The sequence below is a fragment of the Rhinatrema bivittatum genome, chromosome 3, assembly GCF_901001135.1.
Source record: "Rhinatrema bivittatum chromosome 3, aRhiBiv1.1, whole genome shotgun sequence".
Lineage (NCBI taxonomy): Eukaryota > Metazoa > Chordata > Amphibia > Gymnophiona > Rhinatrematidae > Rhinatrema > Rhinatrema bivittatum.
In genome coordinates, this window is record NC_042617.1 from 188,577,784 (window position 1) to 188,592,525 (window position 14,742).

Below are 14,742 nucleotides of genomic sequence, written 5' to 3' on the forward strand. Positions count from 1 at the left end.
CAATAGTTGAAGCAAAGGGAGAACCCATAGGTATGCCTGTGGTTTGTAAAAAGAAGCGGGATTTATAAGAAAAGCAACTGCACGTCAACACAATCTCTGCAATACTCATCAAAAATTGAAATTTGATATCAGAAAATTCCATCGATTCAAATTCTGCTCTGATAATATCCAATGCTGCAGACTGAGGCACATTCGTGTAAAATGCGGTGATATCAGCAGTAGCCAATATAACGTCTTCTTCAAATATCGGTAACTTATCCACTTGATTTATAAAATCAATAGAGTCCCTGATATACGATGGTATAAGCAAAGCCTTAGGCTGCAAAATCCTACCCAGATATTTGGCTAAGTGTTCTAAAACAGAACCAATTCCTGAAAGTATAGGTCTCCTGGGTGGGGAAGACCTATACTTATGTATCTTGGGAAGAATAAAAAAGTGAGGAATAGAAGGATGAGATACAGACAGGATATTACATTCTTTATTCGAAATAACCTTATTCTTGTGTGCCCCTTGTAGTAACTTATTGATCCCTTCATGAATCTCTGGGATCGGATTACTGTTCAATTCCTCATAAAATTGATTGTCACCCAACTGTCTCATAACCTCAAGATGATAATCTGCTTCGTTCATGACTACAATTCCACCCCCTTTATCTGCTGATACAATCTTAATTGAAGTGTCTTCACGCAAAGCCTTCATAGCACTCCACTCACTTTTAGCTAAATTATAAGATGGAAATTCATGTGTTTGTTCTAATGTAGTCAAATCACTTAAAACTAAAGTTTGGAAGGCTTGGAGTAAAGTGCTAGGGGGAGAAGGTGGAATCCACCGAGAAGGTTTGTATAAAGCATTACTATCCTGTATAAGCTCGTTCGAACCAAAGAACTCTTTAATATGTAATCTCCTAAAAATTTTTTGTAAATCAACTCGTGTCTGAAATGGATCGTAAGATCCAAAAGGTGCAAAAGAAAAACCTCTGTTCAACAATGAAATCATAGAATCAGTCAGTGGCTTAGCTGACAAATTAAAAACCACCGATTCATGAGAAATTAACGACGTAGATTGAAATTCGTTTGTGTGTGAGGAAATTTTTGCGGACATGACCCCCTGGGATTTTTGCCACCCCGAGAATGAGAACCCAAAAAAGAAGAAGGATGAAAATCAGTACTTTCAACTGCGGGTTCTTGAAACCCAACATGTCGTGTCTCCTTCCTACTCTTATTAGAATTATCACCAGAATCATCAGTAGAGTCATCTGAAGATGAAAAGTCACCACGCTTCCTAGCATTACGTTTTCTATTTACGTTCATCCAAGGATATACATAACCAACTGTATAATCCTTCTCATCTCTCCTGAACTTTTCAATCTTAAATTATTTAGTCTCCTGTTTAAACTCATCAAGCTGTTTCTGTATATCTTTTAACTGATTCTCCACCACATCAACAGGACAATTCTCTTGAACTTTAATCAATTCGGCATCAATTTCTTTTTTTAACAATCTCAATTTTATATTTAGTAGTTTCCACAATAAGAACCATTAGATCATGAGAGCATTTATTTAAGATGGAATTCCACTTTTTTTTATACAGCATATCTTCCGACTATATGGACTCCCGTTGTACATTGCCTCAGACCGTGGTCCTCAGTTTATGGCGAAATATTGGAAGGCTCTTTGCAAGAAATTCGGAGCGCAACTGGACCTGACAACCGCCTTTCACCCCCAGGGCAACGGCCAAGCCGAACGTACGAACCGAACTCTAAAGGTCTTCCTCCGGGTCTTCGTCGGAGACCTTCAAAATGATTGGGTCGCCTTGTTACTGTGGGCAGAGTTCTCATACAACCACCATAAACACTCTGCAACTGACCGGTCCCCTTTCCAGTTGGTCTACGGAAAGACCCCCAGGCCTCCATTGCCATTGCCTCTGACGGGACTGTCTCCTGCAGTACAAATTATGGCACAACAATTGTGCAACCTCTGGCAGTCCACCCAGGAGAAACTTCGTCTGACAGCTGCCAAGATCAAAGAATATGCAGACAGGTCACGCGACCTGCTCCGGTCTTCCATCCGGGGAATAAGGTATGGTTAAGTACCAAGAACGTTCAGCTCCGCATTCCCTCCATGCGGCTGGCTCCCCGCTATATCGGTCCCTTCACTGTAGCAGAACAAATTGGGGCAGTGTCCTATCGGCTACAACTGCCCTCTACCCTGAAGATCCATAATGTTTTCCACGTGTCCCTGCTCAAACCTGTGGTCCTCTCCCCATTTCAGGCCAAATCTCCTGAACCGACCACCTCTACAGCTGAACAGGGTGCTACTTATACCGTGAAGGACGTCCTGAACGTTCAATTCCACCGTCGCCGGTGGGAGTACCTTCTCTCGTGGGAGGGGTACGGTCCAGAGGAGAATTCGTGGGAACCTTCGTCTCATATCCTGGACAAGAGTCTCCTCCATCAGTTCCACTTGGATCATCCAGCCAAGCCCAAGCCCCCCGGGGGTGAGGGAGTGGGGGTACTGTTGCGGTCCGTGGCCGTGCCCCGGGACCTTCACTTACTTATGCCCCGGGCCGGGCTGCTGGTGCCTCGTTCGGGCCTGTTCTGGCCTCCGACACGGCGCTCCCTCCTCGAGGGAGATGCCGGCGTTCTGCCGCGGCTGGCCCCACCCCTACGCGTGCACGCGTGCGCCGGAGCTCCTAATTTAAAGGGACCAGCACGGAAAGCTCCAGCGCCGCCCTCAAGCTGACATCAGACGCTGCAGGGATATTTAAACCCTGCAGCCAAACTCCTACCTCGCCTTGCAACGAGGTTCGCTCTTAGGAGTTGCTAGTTGCTGTCCCCGGACTCCCGGCTATCTTGACTTTCGACTTCTGACTTCTGGCTTCTGATCCTGATTCGTCCATTGACTCCGACTTCGGCTTCCGCCCCTGGTTTTAGCTTTGGACTTCTGACTTCTGATCCTGCTTCGATCATTGACTCCGACTTCAGCTTCAGCCCCTGGTTTTGGCTTCGGACCTCTGATTTCTGGCTTCTGATCCTGCTTCGTCCATTGACTCCGACTTCAGCTTCCTCGTCGTCTACAGGGATCCAATACTCACTTGCTTGGAGGATTCTCCTAAGTCCCAGCGGCTCGGGCTCTCACGGGCTCCTCCCGGGGGAGCCGTGGGCTTCCTAGGGTGAAGACTCTTCTGGCCTCCTGGGCCCAGCCGCTCCCATCGACCATCGCTTCGGCCGCTTCCTTGATCCTTGGTTGCATAGGGTCACACCTAAGTCCAAGAGGCCCGGGTCCCTATGGCCCCCTCCTGGGGGGCCTCGGGCTTCCAGTGGTGAAGCCTTCTTCGGAACACCTCTTCAGCGCCGCCTTCCGGCTGCGACGCCCACTGTGGGTCCCCACAGTACAACACCTGCAGTCTCAGCCGGCCCAAGGGTCCACAACCCTAACACAGAATGGCTTTATCCAAGGCAAGTTATTATTATTATTTATTTATTATTTATTGTTTTTGTTATACCGAGTTTCATGATAGGCATCACATCAACCCGGTTTACAAATAACAAGGAGTGTAAAGCATAACGTAACGTAAAAAACAATATTTTCAATAAGAACCTTGAACTTTAAATACAGTGAATCAGAAAAAGGGAGAGGGAAAGTTACAAAAAACAAGGAAAATAAACTTGGGATGGAAGGGGAGAAATTGAACAGCACAATATTTACATTTCAGCCTATTGATACATTAGAATAGCAAGTGAAAAAATAAGACTATGAAACGGTACATAGGTAATCAAATGAATAAATATGACACAGTTGTGAATGGTAATAGTATGATAAATATTCAGCAGGAATTAGTGAGAGAGGGTTTGAGGTTGGTTGATTCGTGAGGTTGGTTGATTAAGTCTTGCCTCCCAAATCTGCTTCACTTTTTAGAAGGGTTTATAAACTAGAGATGTGCTTCGTTTTTTTCTGCCGGGTCGTTTTTTGACTCGGATACCTCGTGGTAAATTTCGGGTTTTCTCGTTTCGTTTTTTTGAAAAACGAAACGAGGAAACCCGAAACCGGGCCAAAAAATGAAACGGCAAAGGAAGCTTAAAGAAAACCCACCCCAAGCATTTAAAATCAGTTTTCTACATAAATACAAAGTTTACAAACTACCCCCCCCCATCCCGATCCCTCCCCAAGACTTACTAAGTACATCCCTGGTGATCCAGCAGGGTCCCGGGTTCCATTTGCCCTCCGTGCCCGTGCTACTGCAAGCCGTGCTCTTTAAAATGGTGCCGAATAGCCTCTGAACTACCATGTCACAGGGGCTACCGGCGCCATTGGTCAGCCCCTGTCACATGGCCATCGGCGCCATCTTGTGCTCCTGTCATGTGACTGGAGCTGACCAATGGCGCCAAAAGCCTCTGTGACATAGTATGGGCAAAGGCTATCGGCGCCATTTTGATTACTGGCAGCCGACAACGAAATCGCTTTCGGACCCCCGCTGGACCCCCATGGATTATTGGCAAGCCTTGGGGAGGTCAAGAGCCCCCTTCTGACCCCCCCAAGGCTTGCCAATAATCCCTGGGGGTCCAGCGGTGGTCCGAAAGCGATTTCGTTGTCGGCTGCCAGTAATCAAAATGGCGCCGATAGCCTTTGCCCATACTATGTCACAGAGGCTTTTGGCGCCATTGGTCAGCTCCAGTCACATGACAGGAGCACAAGATGGCGCCGATGGCCATGTGACAGGGGCTGACCAATGGTGCCGGTAGCCCCTGTGACATGGTAGTTCAGAGGCTATTCGGCACCATTTTAAAGAGCACGGCTTGCAAGTAGCACGGGCACGGAGGGCAAATGGAACCCGGGACCCCGCTGGATCACCAGGGATGTACTTAGTAAGTCTTGGGGAGGGATCGGGATCAGGGGGGGGTGTTGTATTATAGTTTATTTAAATGTTTGGGGTGGGTTTTAATTTAAAAAAAAAAAAAAGTGTCCCTCTCCCCATGCAAACCCGAAAAACGAAATTTCCCCGAAAGTCGGGGAAAATTCTTTTCGGGTTTCGGGGCCTCCAAAACCACAACGAGTTAGGAAATTTCGTTGAATTTCCTAACTCGGGCGAAAAACAAACCACATCTCTATTATAAACATGTAGATATAGGTGAACCAGTGGATACTTCCTCATGAGAGGCTTCTAAGAAAACTAAAAAGTCATGGGATAGGTGGCGATGTCCTTTCATGGATTACAAACTGGTTAAAAGACAGGAAACAGAGAGTAGCATTAAATGGACAATTTTCTCAGTGGAAAAGGGTATACAGTGGATTGCCTCAAGGATCTGTACTAGGACCCGAGCTTTTCAATATATTTATAAATGATCTGGAAAGGAATATGATGAGTGAGGTAATCTAATTTGCAGATGATACAAATTTATTCAGAGTAGTTAAATCACAAGCTGATTGTGATAAATTGCAGGAGGACCTTGTGAGACTACAAAATTGGGCATCCAAATGGCAGATGAAATTTAATGTGGATAAGTGCAAGGTGATGCATATAGGGAAAATAACCCATCCTGTAGTTACATGATGTTAAGTTCCATATTAGGAGCTATCGCCCAGGAAAAATATCTAGGCATCATAGTGGATAATACTTTGAAATCGTCGGCTCAGTGTGCTGTGGCAGTCAAAAAAGCAAACAGAAGGTTAGGCATTATTAGGAAGGGAATGGTGAATAAAATGGAGGATGTCATAATGCCTCTGTATCGCTCCATGGTGAGACTGCACCTTGTTTACAATTCTGGTCGCCGCATCTCAAAAAAGATATAGTTGCAATGGAGAAGGTACAGAGAAGGGCGACCAAAATGATAAAGGGGATGGAACTGTTCCCCTGTGAAGAAAGACTAAAGAGGTTAGGGCTGTTCAGCTTGGAGAAGAGTCGGCTGAGAGGGGATTTGATAGAGGTCTTTAAAACCATGAGAGGTCTAGAACGGGTAAATGTGAATTGGTTATTTACTCTTTCGGACAATAGAAGGACTAGGGTGCACTACATGAAGTTAGCATGTAGCACATTTAAAACTGTTCAGAGAAAATACTCAACACACAATTAACTCTGGAATTTGTTACCAGGGCATTTGGTTAGTGCAGTTAGTGTAGCTGGGTTTAAAAAAGGTTTGGATATGTTCTTGGAAGAGAAGTCTACGACCTGCTATTAATCAAGTTGACTTAGGAAATAGCTACTGCTATTGCTAGCATCAGTAGCATGGAATATACTTTGTTTTTGGGTAGGTGCCAGGTACTTGTAGCCTGGATTGGCCACTGTTGGAAACAGGATGCTGGGCTTCATGGATCCTTGGTCTGACCTAGTATGGCAATTTCTTATGTTCTTAATCAATCTGGTCTTCAGAATATCTGTAATGAATATGGATTCATAGATCTGCATATATTGAAGACTCAGAGTATGCAAATCTATCTCATTCACTGTGGAAATCCTGATTGGCTAGGCGTGCCTCCCGAAGAGGTTTGGGAAAATACTATAACCCAGTGTAGCTCAGGGCGAATCTTTTCACTTGCAGCCCAGTAAAGTGAGACGATCTGCATACCTGCGTTCAGCCCAGACTTGTAACCTCGCCCCTGAGGATTCGGGATTGGTTCTCAGATGTTCATAATAGCATATTGGTCCTTCCCCTTGCGTCATGGCGTCATGCTACGATGAGTAAGCGGGTGTTGCGTCGGCCCGGAGGGGCGGTGAACGCCTGTAAGTGCCGCCGCTGCTTGAGCCTGAACGTCAGGAAGCGGAGGAGGCGACGAGCATTCGGAGCTCGACGGTTAGTTCCGGGGCGGAAAGAGCGCGCGCGCGCGGAAGTTGCCGTAGGTGCGGGCCTAAAGAGACCGTTGCGTCCCGGGACCCGACCTGGCCGGTCCCTGCCCGAGAGTCGCCGTTGGTGAGTCAGGGCTTTCCCCCGCCGCGGCCTACGGACGGAGTCTCCAGCTGGAGGAGTCGACGGGATGGGTTCCCGCGATTTAGTGTTTGTCGCTTTCTTTTCCCCTCGACTTCTCTTTGGTTTTTTTTTTTTGTCCTCTTTCAAGTACCGACTGAGCAACAGGACATCCGGGGCCGAATCTTTCACACTCATAGGCCCGGCGTTGTCATTTAAACCGGCACTTCACTGTCAGTTGATGTGCTGGAGGGGGTTCCTGGGAGCGTCTTAACTTATTATTTGAAAGGAAAGTGGGAGGGAGTGCAATTGGCCAGCGCTCTTGGATTTTTGGTAACGTGTCCCTTGTTTCTTTCATCCTGTAGTGTGTAGTGATGAACTGTCGCCCTTTCTTCTCTCTGGGCCAGGTGTATTACGCATGTTTCTCCTAGACACAAAATAAGTATTTTAGGCCATCTGTCATCTGGAGGTGACTCGGGCTGTTTCTCTATATGGAAATTTTGGAAGCAGTGAGTTTTTTTTTTTTTTTAATTATTATTAGGTCAGCCATCCATGCACAGATACTATGTTATTGGAGGTGTGTGATTGGAGACCATAAATATAAATGCTGTTACTGTAAACCGTTGTGATCTTCTTATGGAATGACGGTACATATTTTAATACATAAATTAACCAAGGTGTTCTTCTCCCCCTCTCAGCAGGTTGCTTTACTTTCTTCTGTTTGCATGGGCTGCAGCCTGCTTTTTTTTTTCCTAGTGTCTTTTAATTCTTTGTCAAGTTCAAGGCATGGGGAAAAAGAGGAGGCAGGAGTCTCCAGAATAGGACAGCTTCTCCTCTCCTAGAGAGGGGCTTAGTTTCTTCTACTGACTTTACTTAGTTTCTCTAAAATAGTACCACTCTGAATGATAAGCTTTTTGGAAGCCAAACTAGTGTTTTTGGACCATGGATAGATATCTCAAGTGTAGAATTCAAAATCATTGTTATGAGCACTTTTTGATTCTGATATTCTATATCCTGTGTTCATGGACCCAGGGCTCTTAGGGGGGGATTTGAACAACAACTATTATCCCAATTTAAAAAAATAAATAAATAAACAAAATAGAATTGACTTCATAATGCACCCCCTCCATACATACACACACACACACACACACACACACTCTCTCTCTCTCTCTCTCAATACATCTTGACAAATTAAAGATCTATTTTTTTTTAAATTACAAGTCTCTTAGGTAAGTACTTAGAGATTTATAATTGGACCCAGATAAACACCTGACCTACAAACCTTTAATAACACATTATGCTTGTAAACAAGGAATGGGTGGGCCTTCAACTGCAAATGGTTACTGTGGTTGATTTGGTTTCAAAAAGCCTCCCCCCCCTTTTTTTTTTTTTTTAAAGACCCAGTTTTTGTAAGCACTACTGTTGTACTGTGGGCATTGGCATAGTCACTCATACTGATAAGTGCTTTCTGCTATTTGCAGGGCATTCAATGGTTTGTCTTAACCAGTGGTTTCATACGGTAGTGTCTTAAAGCTGGTGATTACAAGTGTAATGGATGTGTAATAGTTAAGGTTGATATGCTTATGTATTTGTAATTATAAATCCATGAAGGCTTTCTATCGTGAGACTGTATAAATTCAGAAAAGATGGAATATCAGATGTTCCTAAATAAAATAATTTGCATTGGGCTTTGCTGTGGTCCTTTTGATGGTGAGATATATATATTTTTTTTAGTATACTGATCAGTTGCTTTAGATTATAACTGTTCTTATTGTTTACTCTAAATACCCTTGTTTCCCTGTTCTCTTTGGTAAGAGCTAAGGAAAATATATAACTCAAATTTGCCAACACAAGCATACTAGAAATATTATATTAGACTTTTCAATCTATTATAAATAAATCATTTGTATAACAGTTAAATCTGTTTCTTTATTTTAAGCTTTTAAGGAGTAATCTGATTTGGAAATCATTGATACAACAGGCCCTGTCTGACAAGTCAAATATGGCTGTTAGCTGCTCTGTGTAATCACTGACATCACAAAGAAATCCAAACAGTCACACTAAAACATCTGGAAACAGCTATCAGGCCGGTACAGTGCGTTCGCGTTTGGACGCTTTTTCTCGACACACTAGTTTTACCTCTTATTCAGTAAGGGGTAATAGCGCGTCAAAAATGCGTGTCCAATGCTTCGGGGGGAAGCTAATAGCGCCCGCAACATGCAAATGCATGTTGATGGCCCTATTAATTATTCACGCGTGATTCAGTAAGTAAAATGTGCAGCCAAGCCGCACATTTTACTTTCAGAAATTAGCGCCTACCCAAAGGTAGGCGTTAAATTCTGCCGGCACCGGGAAAGTGTACAGAAAAGCAGTAAAAACTACTTTTCTGTACACCCTCCGACTTAATATCATGGCGATATTAAGTCGGAGGTCCCAAAAGTAAAAAAATAATTAAAAAAAAAAAAATCAGCTCGCGGGTTGAAAATCGGATGCTCAATTTTGCCGGCATCCGCTTTCCGAACCTGTGGCTGTCAGCGAGTTTGAGAACAGATGCCGGCAAAATTGAGCGTCAGCTGTCAAACTCGCTCACAGCCGCCGCTCATGTCAAAAAAGAGGCGCTAGGGACGCGCTAGTGTCCCTAGCGCCTCTTTTTACCGCGGGCCCTCATTTGAATACTAAATTGCCCGCTCTCCCACGACTTTCACTGTATCGGCCTGTATGTTAGTAGTTGAAAGGGTTTTTGGGTTTTTTTGTTTGGTTTTTTTTTAATGAAGATTTGTGTATTTTGAAGGGCAAACAGAATACATGGTATTTGTCCATTAAAGAAATTAACGAATATAGTCTCACTGTTCAGGTGTGAGGGAAGGAGTTTTCTAAATAACTTATATCTTTATTATTAATGCATTGTATAAGCATTTCTTCTTAATTATGATTAATGTGGTGGGAATTACATCCAAAATGCTTACATATTTGATTTTAGTAAGGTTTATGAGGCAATCTAGTTGATCTCTTAACTTTCCACTGTTAAATGTTTGATCTTTTGTTTTTCTAACCTTGAATCCTTATCCTCCTGCTAGACCAGTCATTATTTTTTTGTAATTTTCTTCCCTCCACAGCTGCTGGAGACAGAGGAGATACCTTTTTTCTCTTTTCTCCTTCATGACCACAGGTCATGTATAAGGGAGATGTGGGCTTAGGTAGTTATCAGCCTCTGTCTCCAGCAGCTTGTGGACTAGTGAGTGCAAGTCTTTCATCTGCTCCCAGTGTCCTGGACCTGATTAAGGGGCTGACTTCTAGGGCAAAAATCTCTCAACTTCTCCTTCCTCAGTGGTTGCCTGCTCCCAAAGAGTAGATTCAAATTGGTTCCTCTCTGGGTGGAGGTCCCTCGGACACACTCCCTTTTCCCTTAAGGGTCTGGTGAGTAGCCCTTGCAGGGGTCTCCTCCTCCCTTATTTTTTAAAAACTGCCTGAAAGATAACTTATCCAAGTGGTTTACAATTAAAAACATACATAAAATCAAAATACCTGGAGACAAGCACAAGGTTAGGAAAGCAATAAAACAGTAATGAAGACATTAAACTGTGCTACAGACTAAAACAATGACAACACAATAGTAAATCCTGGTCAGATAAAAATCATTTTGCAAATTAACAAAGAGAGCCTGCGAGAACAGACAAGTGTGGTTTTTTTTTTTGTTTTGTTTTTACTGCTTTCTGAAACTTTATATAATTAAGCTCAGCGCAGATGTCCAGAGAACATTCCAAAGGTGAGGCACTTGGTAGCTGAAAGAGCCATTTCTAGTGACCTCTAATCTAATAATGGAGGGAGGTGAAGAAAATCCTTCTGGGGCAACCATAGAGTGTGGGAGGGAGGTGAAGAAAATCCTTCTGGGGCAACCATAGAGTGTGGGAGGGAGTGTAAGGAATCACAAGTTTTGAAAGGTACAGAGGAAAACCAGAGTGAAGGTATGGCAAAGTATTTTAAACTTGATCCTATGAATAACAGGCAGCCAATATAAGTACCTTAAAATTGTAGTAACAAAATCCGATTTTCTTTAAACCATAAATGATCTTTGCAGCTGTTTGGAAGAATCTGTAGGCATTTCAGCTGATGGAGATGACTCCGAGAAGAGACAATTACAATAATCAAGATGTGAAATAAAAGCATGAGTAAGTGATTTAAAGTCCTAGGGGTCAAGAAATGGTTGAAGATTTACAGATAAACTGAAGGAAATAGAATGATTTTTGAATATTATTAGAGATGTAAGAAACAATATAAATAACTTAGCCTGATACTCCAGGGGTACCCTGCATAATGAGTGGAGAAAGTTGGGAAGTGTCATGATGAGCAATCCAAATGGCTTCCGATTTTGGAAGGATTTTTAACCTGTGGTCATGGAGCCAATTTGCCACAAGATCAAGACAATGAAATGCTGAGAGCAAGAACAGACTTGATATTTAAAAAAAAAAAAAAAAGTGACTAGAACCCTGGGGAACACAAAGGAAGGGATCTGGGATTTGAAAGATGCTGATTCCATTCAAATTGTAAATAGTGAAACCAAGCTAAAGGTAAATCAGACACATTGATGTCTTGAAGTAGAAGCTCATGGTTGATGGTGTCAAAGGTGATGCTCGTGTCCCTGTCACCATCGGCCTGGACTCTAATATTACTTAGGACCAGCAAAGCTGATTCAATGCTGTGCTCCCTCCAGAAACCAAATTGTGAAGGGTGCAAAATATTGGTTTTGCAAACAAAATTGTTCAATTGGTCAAAAACAACTTAATTTTAGATAGTATAGCGAGATGAGATGTTGGTAATTAATACAGTGGGGTCTAAAGAAGGCTTTTTCAGTAAAGGATGAACCCTTGCAATTTTCAGTTGTTTAGGGAGAGAACCAGAGGAAAGAGGAATTAACAATAGTAGAAATACGTTTAGAAAGACCTAGTTACAAATTTTGAGGGTGTAAGTTTAGAGGTGGTAAGATGCAGGGAGCTAATGAGTAGAGTAAATCATTGCCGGTAGCAGAAGTTAGATTAAGAGGAGAAATTATTACCTGAGGAAGAAATGGGTGACAATGCAGTTGAAAGAGAATCTGACCGAATTAACTCAGCCTTTGCAAATGGAGACTTTGCTTGAAAAATGATCAGCAAAACCATAAGCAGAGCAAATAGAATTATCTATGAGTAAAGAAGCAGGTTGATTAACAAGGTTGGAAATAGTTTGAAACAATTGGCAAGACTGGCTGTCTGCCTAGCTAATCTTTTCAGAAAAGTAATTCCCCTTGACTTGCAGAATTTCTAGTTGGTAGTGTTTAGAATTGTAGGGGATTGGTAGGGTGAGAGCCCACTAACCAGAAAACCTATATAAAAAAAAAAACATTGTCACTTGGAACCTGTATGACAGGACTACTTGGAACCTGTATGACAGGACTATTTAATGCATGTTGGATGTGGGCTTGACCCTCAGAAAACCATATGAACTATTACCGCCATTGATATTAGAAGACAAACAAACAAAAATTCAGCCCATGCAACATGTCCGTGATTTGGGCTTCATTATTGACACTGAACTAAACTGCAAAGCACATATTGTAACCAAAATCAAAGAAGGATATCATAAACTAGCAATATTAAAACGATTAAAACCCCTTTTGGATCAAAATGATTTTAGAACTATCCTTCAACTGCTAATTTTTGCAAACTTTGATTATTGCAATGACCTGCTTCTAGGATTACCATTAACAACTATACGCCCACTACAAATTCTCCAAAATACAGCAAGAATTCTTATAGAAACAAAAAAACATGATCACATCACACCGGTTCTCATATTCCCTACACTGGCTTCCGATAAAACATAGTTGAATATAAAATCTTAACTACTCGTAAAATTATTTATGGAGAAAAAACAGACTGGCTCAATAAAGCAATAAAAATCACCCCCACAGCGAAATTTACGTTCTATGAATTAATGACTGTTACCTATTCGTTCATTAAAAACTGCCCAATTAACCCAAGTAAGAGAGAGCAATCTCTTTGGCAACCGCAAATTTATGGAACAAACTACCGACTGAAACTAGACTACATCAGAACATAAAAAACTTTAAAAAAGAAATTAAAACTTGGCTATTCAGGAATGCATTTTATGAAATTTGCTAACATTATCCTATTAACAATGAGATTACCGGCCCCTTTTATCACTACATCACTTTTATTTTATGAATTTTTTGTAATATGTATTTATCCTTTTATTTTTTATCACTTATTTTAATGCTTTTATAGTTCATTCTTGTGTTATTAATAGTTCAAATGTGTTAGTAATATTAAATATCCTTTTATTATAATTAATGTACTAGATTTTATGACACTGTTGTAAACCGTTATGATGGAAACTACCGAATGACGTTATACAAAAAAACTTGTAAATAAAACTAATTTACAATATAATAAATTTTCCATACCAAAACAGTACTAACTGTCAGCTCTCAAACAATAACCCTACCTATGAAAAGGCAACACTGCAAATAGTATGCCAGACACTTAACACCATTTTGTCATTTCTGTTAAATGAAGTGAGCAGCTTGTTTTTGTTCTGGGATTAAGCCCGTCAGTTCAAGCTGCTGTTGATTGTTATGCTGCCACTTGCTCTTCCATTAAAAATAGAAAATTTTCTCAAACTAATAGGTTTCTTATTGAATGAAAATACTTTTATCATTTATAAAATACTTCAGTATTTAAAATTTGCACTATATATTAGTGTTCATGCATTCCATATTTGTGGTTTTTTTCTCTTATTTAAATGGTTGAGAAAATTGAGAATTATGTTTTTAGAGGGCAAGTAGTATGGCAGTCCCCACATGTGGGTGACCAGTGCTGCCATCGAGCGCCGTGATTAGCCTTGATGCCATTGGAACCACCCTCGTTATTGGATGTGTTTGCCAGCGATGCTATTTGTGGCTGCAATTGCCATCAGGGGGCACCAGGACCGCCATCAAGTGCCCAGTCACCCTTGAGGCTGTCTATCTCTGGGGCGTGAGGATCCTGGAATTGATGCCTTCAAGTCCGCAGGATTGATGCCCTCGAGCACATAGCTGAACCGAGGGAACTATCTGATGCCGGACATCATTGGTTCCTTTGGGCACAGATACTGCACATCAGTGCTGCAGGGCTTCTGCCTTCGGGCTTCACTAGCATCTGTTCCACCAGACCATTGCCTTCGGGCACCAGTCTCCATGTGTGCCGCTGACCCTCAGCTATTTTTGGCATGTGGTGTCAAGTTATTGGCGCCTTTGGGTGCCATGTGTACCTTGGGTGCTGCCTGGCTATCAACGTCTGCAGACACCTGGGGTATTACCAGTGGCACTGCCTATCAAGCGTACCAGGTGCCATCGGAGCTATGGGTGTGACACCAGTGCCATAGATGCGATCCATTGCTTGTAAGCACAGAGGGCACTATTGGCACGAGGACCCAGTTGCCAGTATAGGCACAGTTGGACATGGTCAGATGCCCCAAGGTGCAATGGACACCATTTACCATGGGCTTCCCTTCTGCTGTTATGCAGCAGAAAGGATGGTGAGCCATTCACGGCACCCCCCCCCCTCCCCCATTTAAGGCCTGCAATTAGCCTTTCTTGGAATGTTGTCAGGTACCATGGGGGGCAACGCCACCCACCACTTGGGATGGCCATGGTCTGAACCCAGTGGCACTGGAGAAACAGTCACTCTATGTATGCTGACTCCATTAGGAATTAGTGCGACAGTGCATGGTTGGGTACAATGGGGGTTGTCTACTCCTCCAAGCGCCTCAGGCACTGGCGGGTGGCATTCTGTCGGTGTCGTGC

The 14,742-nt window shown here is 42.7% G+C and overlaps 1 protein-coding gene across 3 annotated transcripts in view; it reads left to right on the top strand.

The window, feature by feature from the left end:
• Positions 1-6,617: 6,617 nt before the first annotated feature.
• Positions 6,618-14,742, top strand: part of FBXO30 (F-box protein 30) — a 77,354-nt gene continuing 69,229 nt past the window's right edge. The window contains exon 1 of one of the 3 annotated variants that reach the window (XM_029594031.1): positions 6,618-6,788. In XM_029594031.1, coding sequence (XP_029449891.1) covers positions 6,673-6,788 — 116 coding nt within the window. In that variant the 5' untranslated portion in view covers positions 6,618-6,672. Of the gene's footprint in view, positions 6,906-14,742 lie in introns of all 3 variants that reach the window. The other 2 variants (XM_029594034.1, XM_029594033.1) reach the window with 2 other exon arrangements.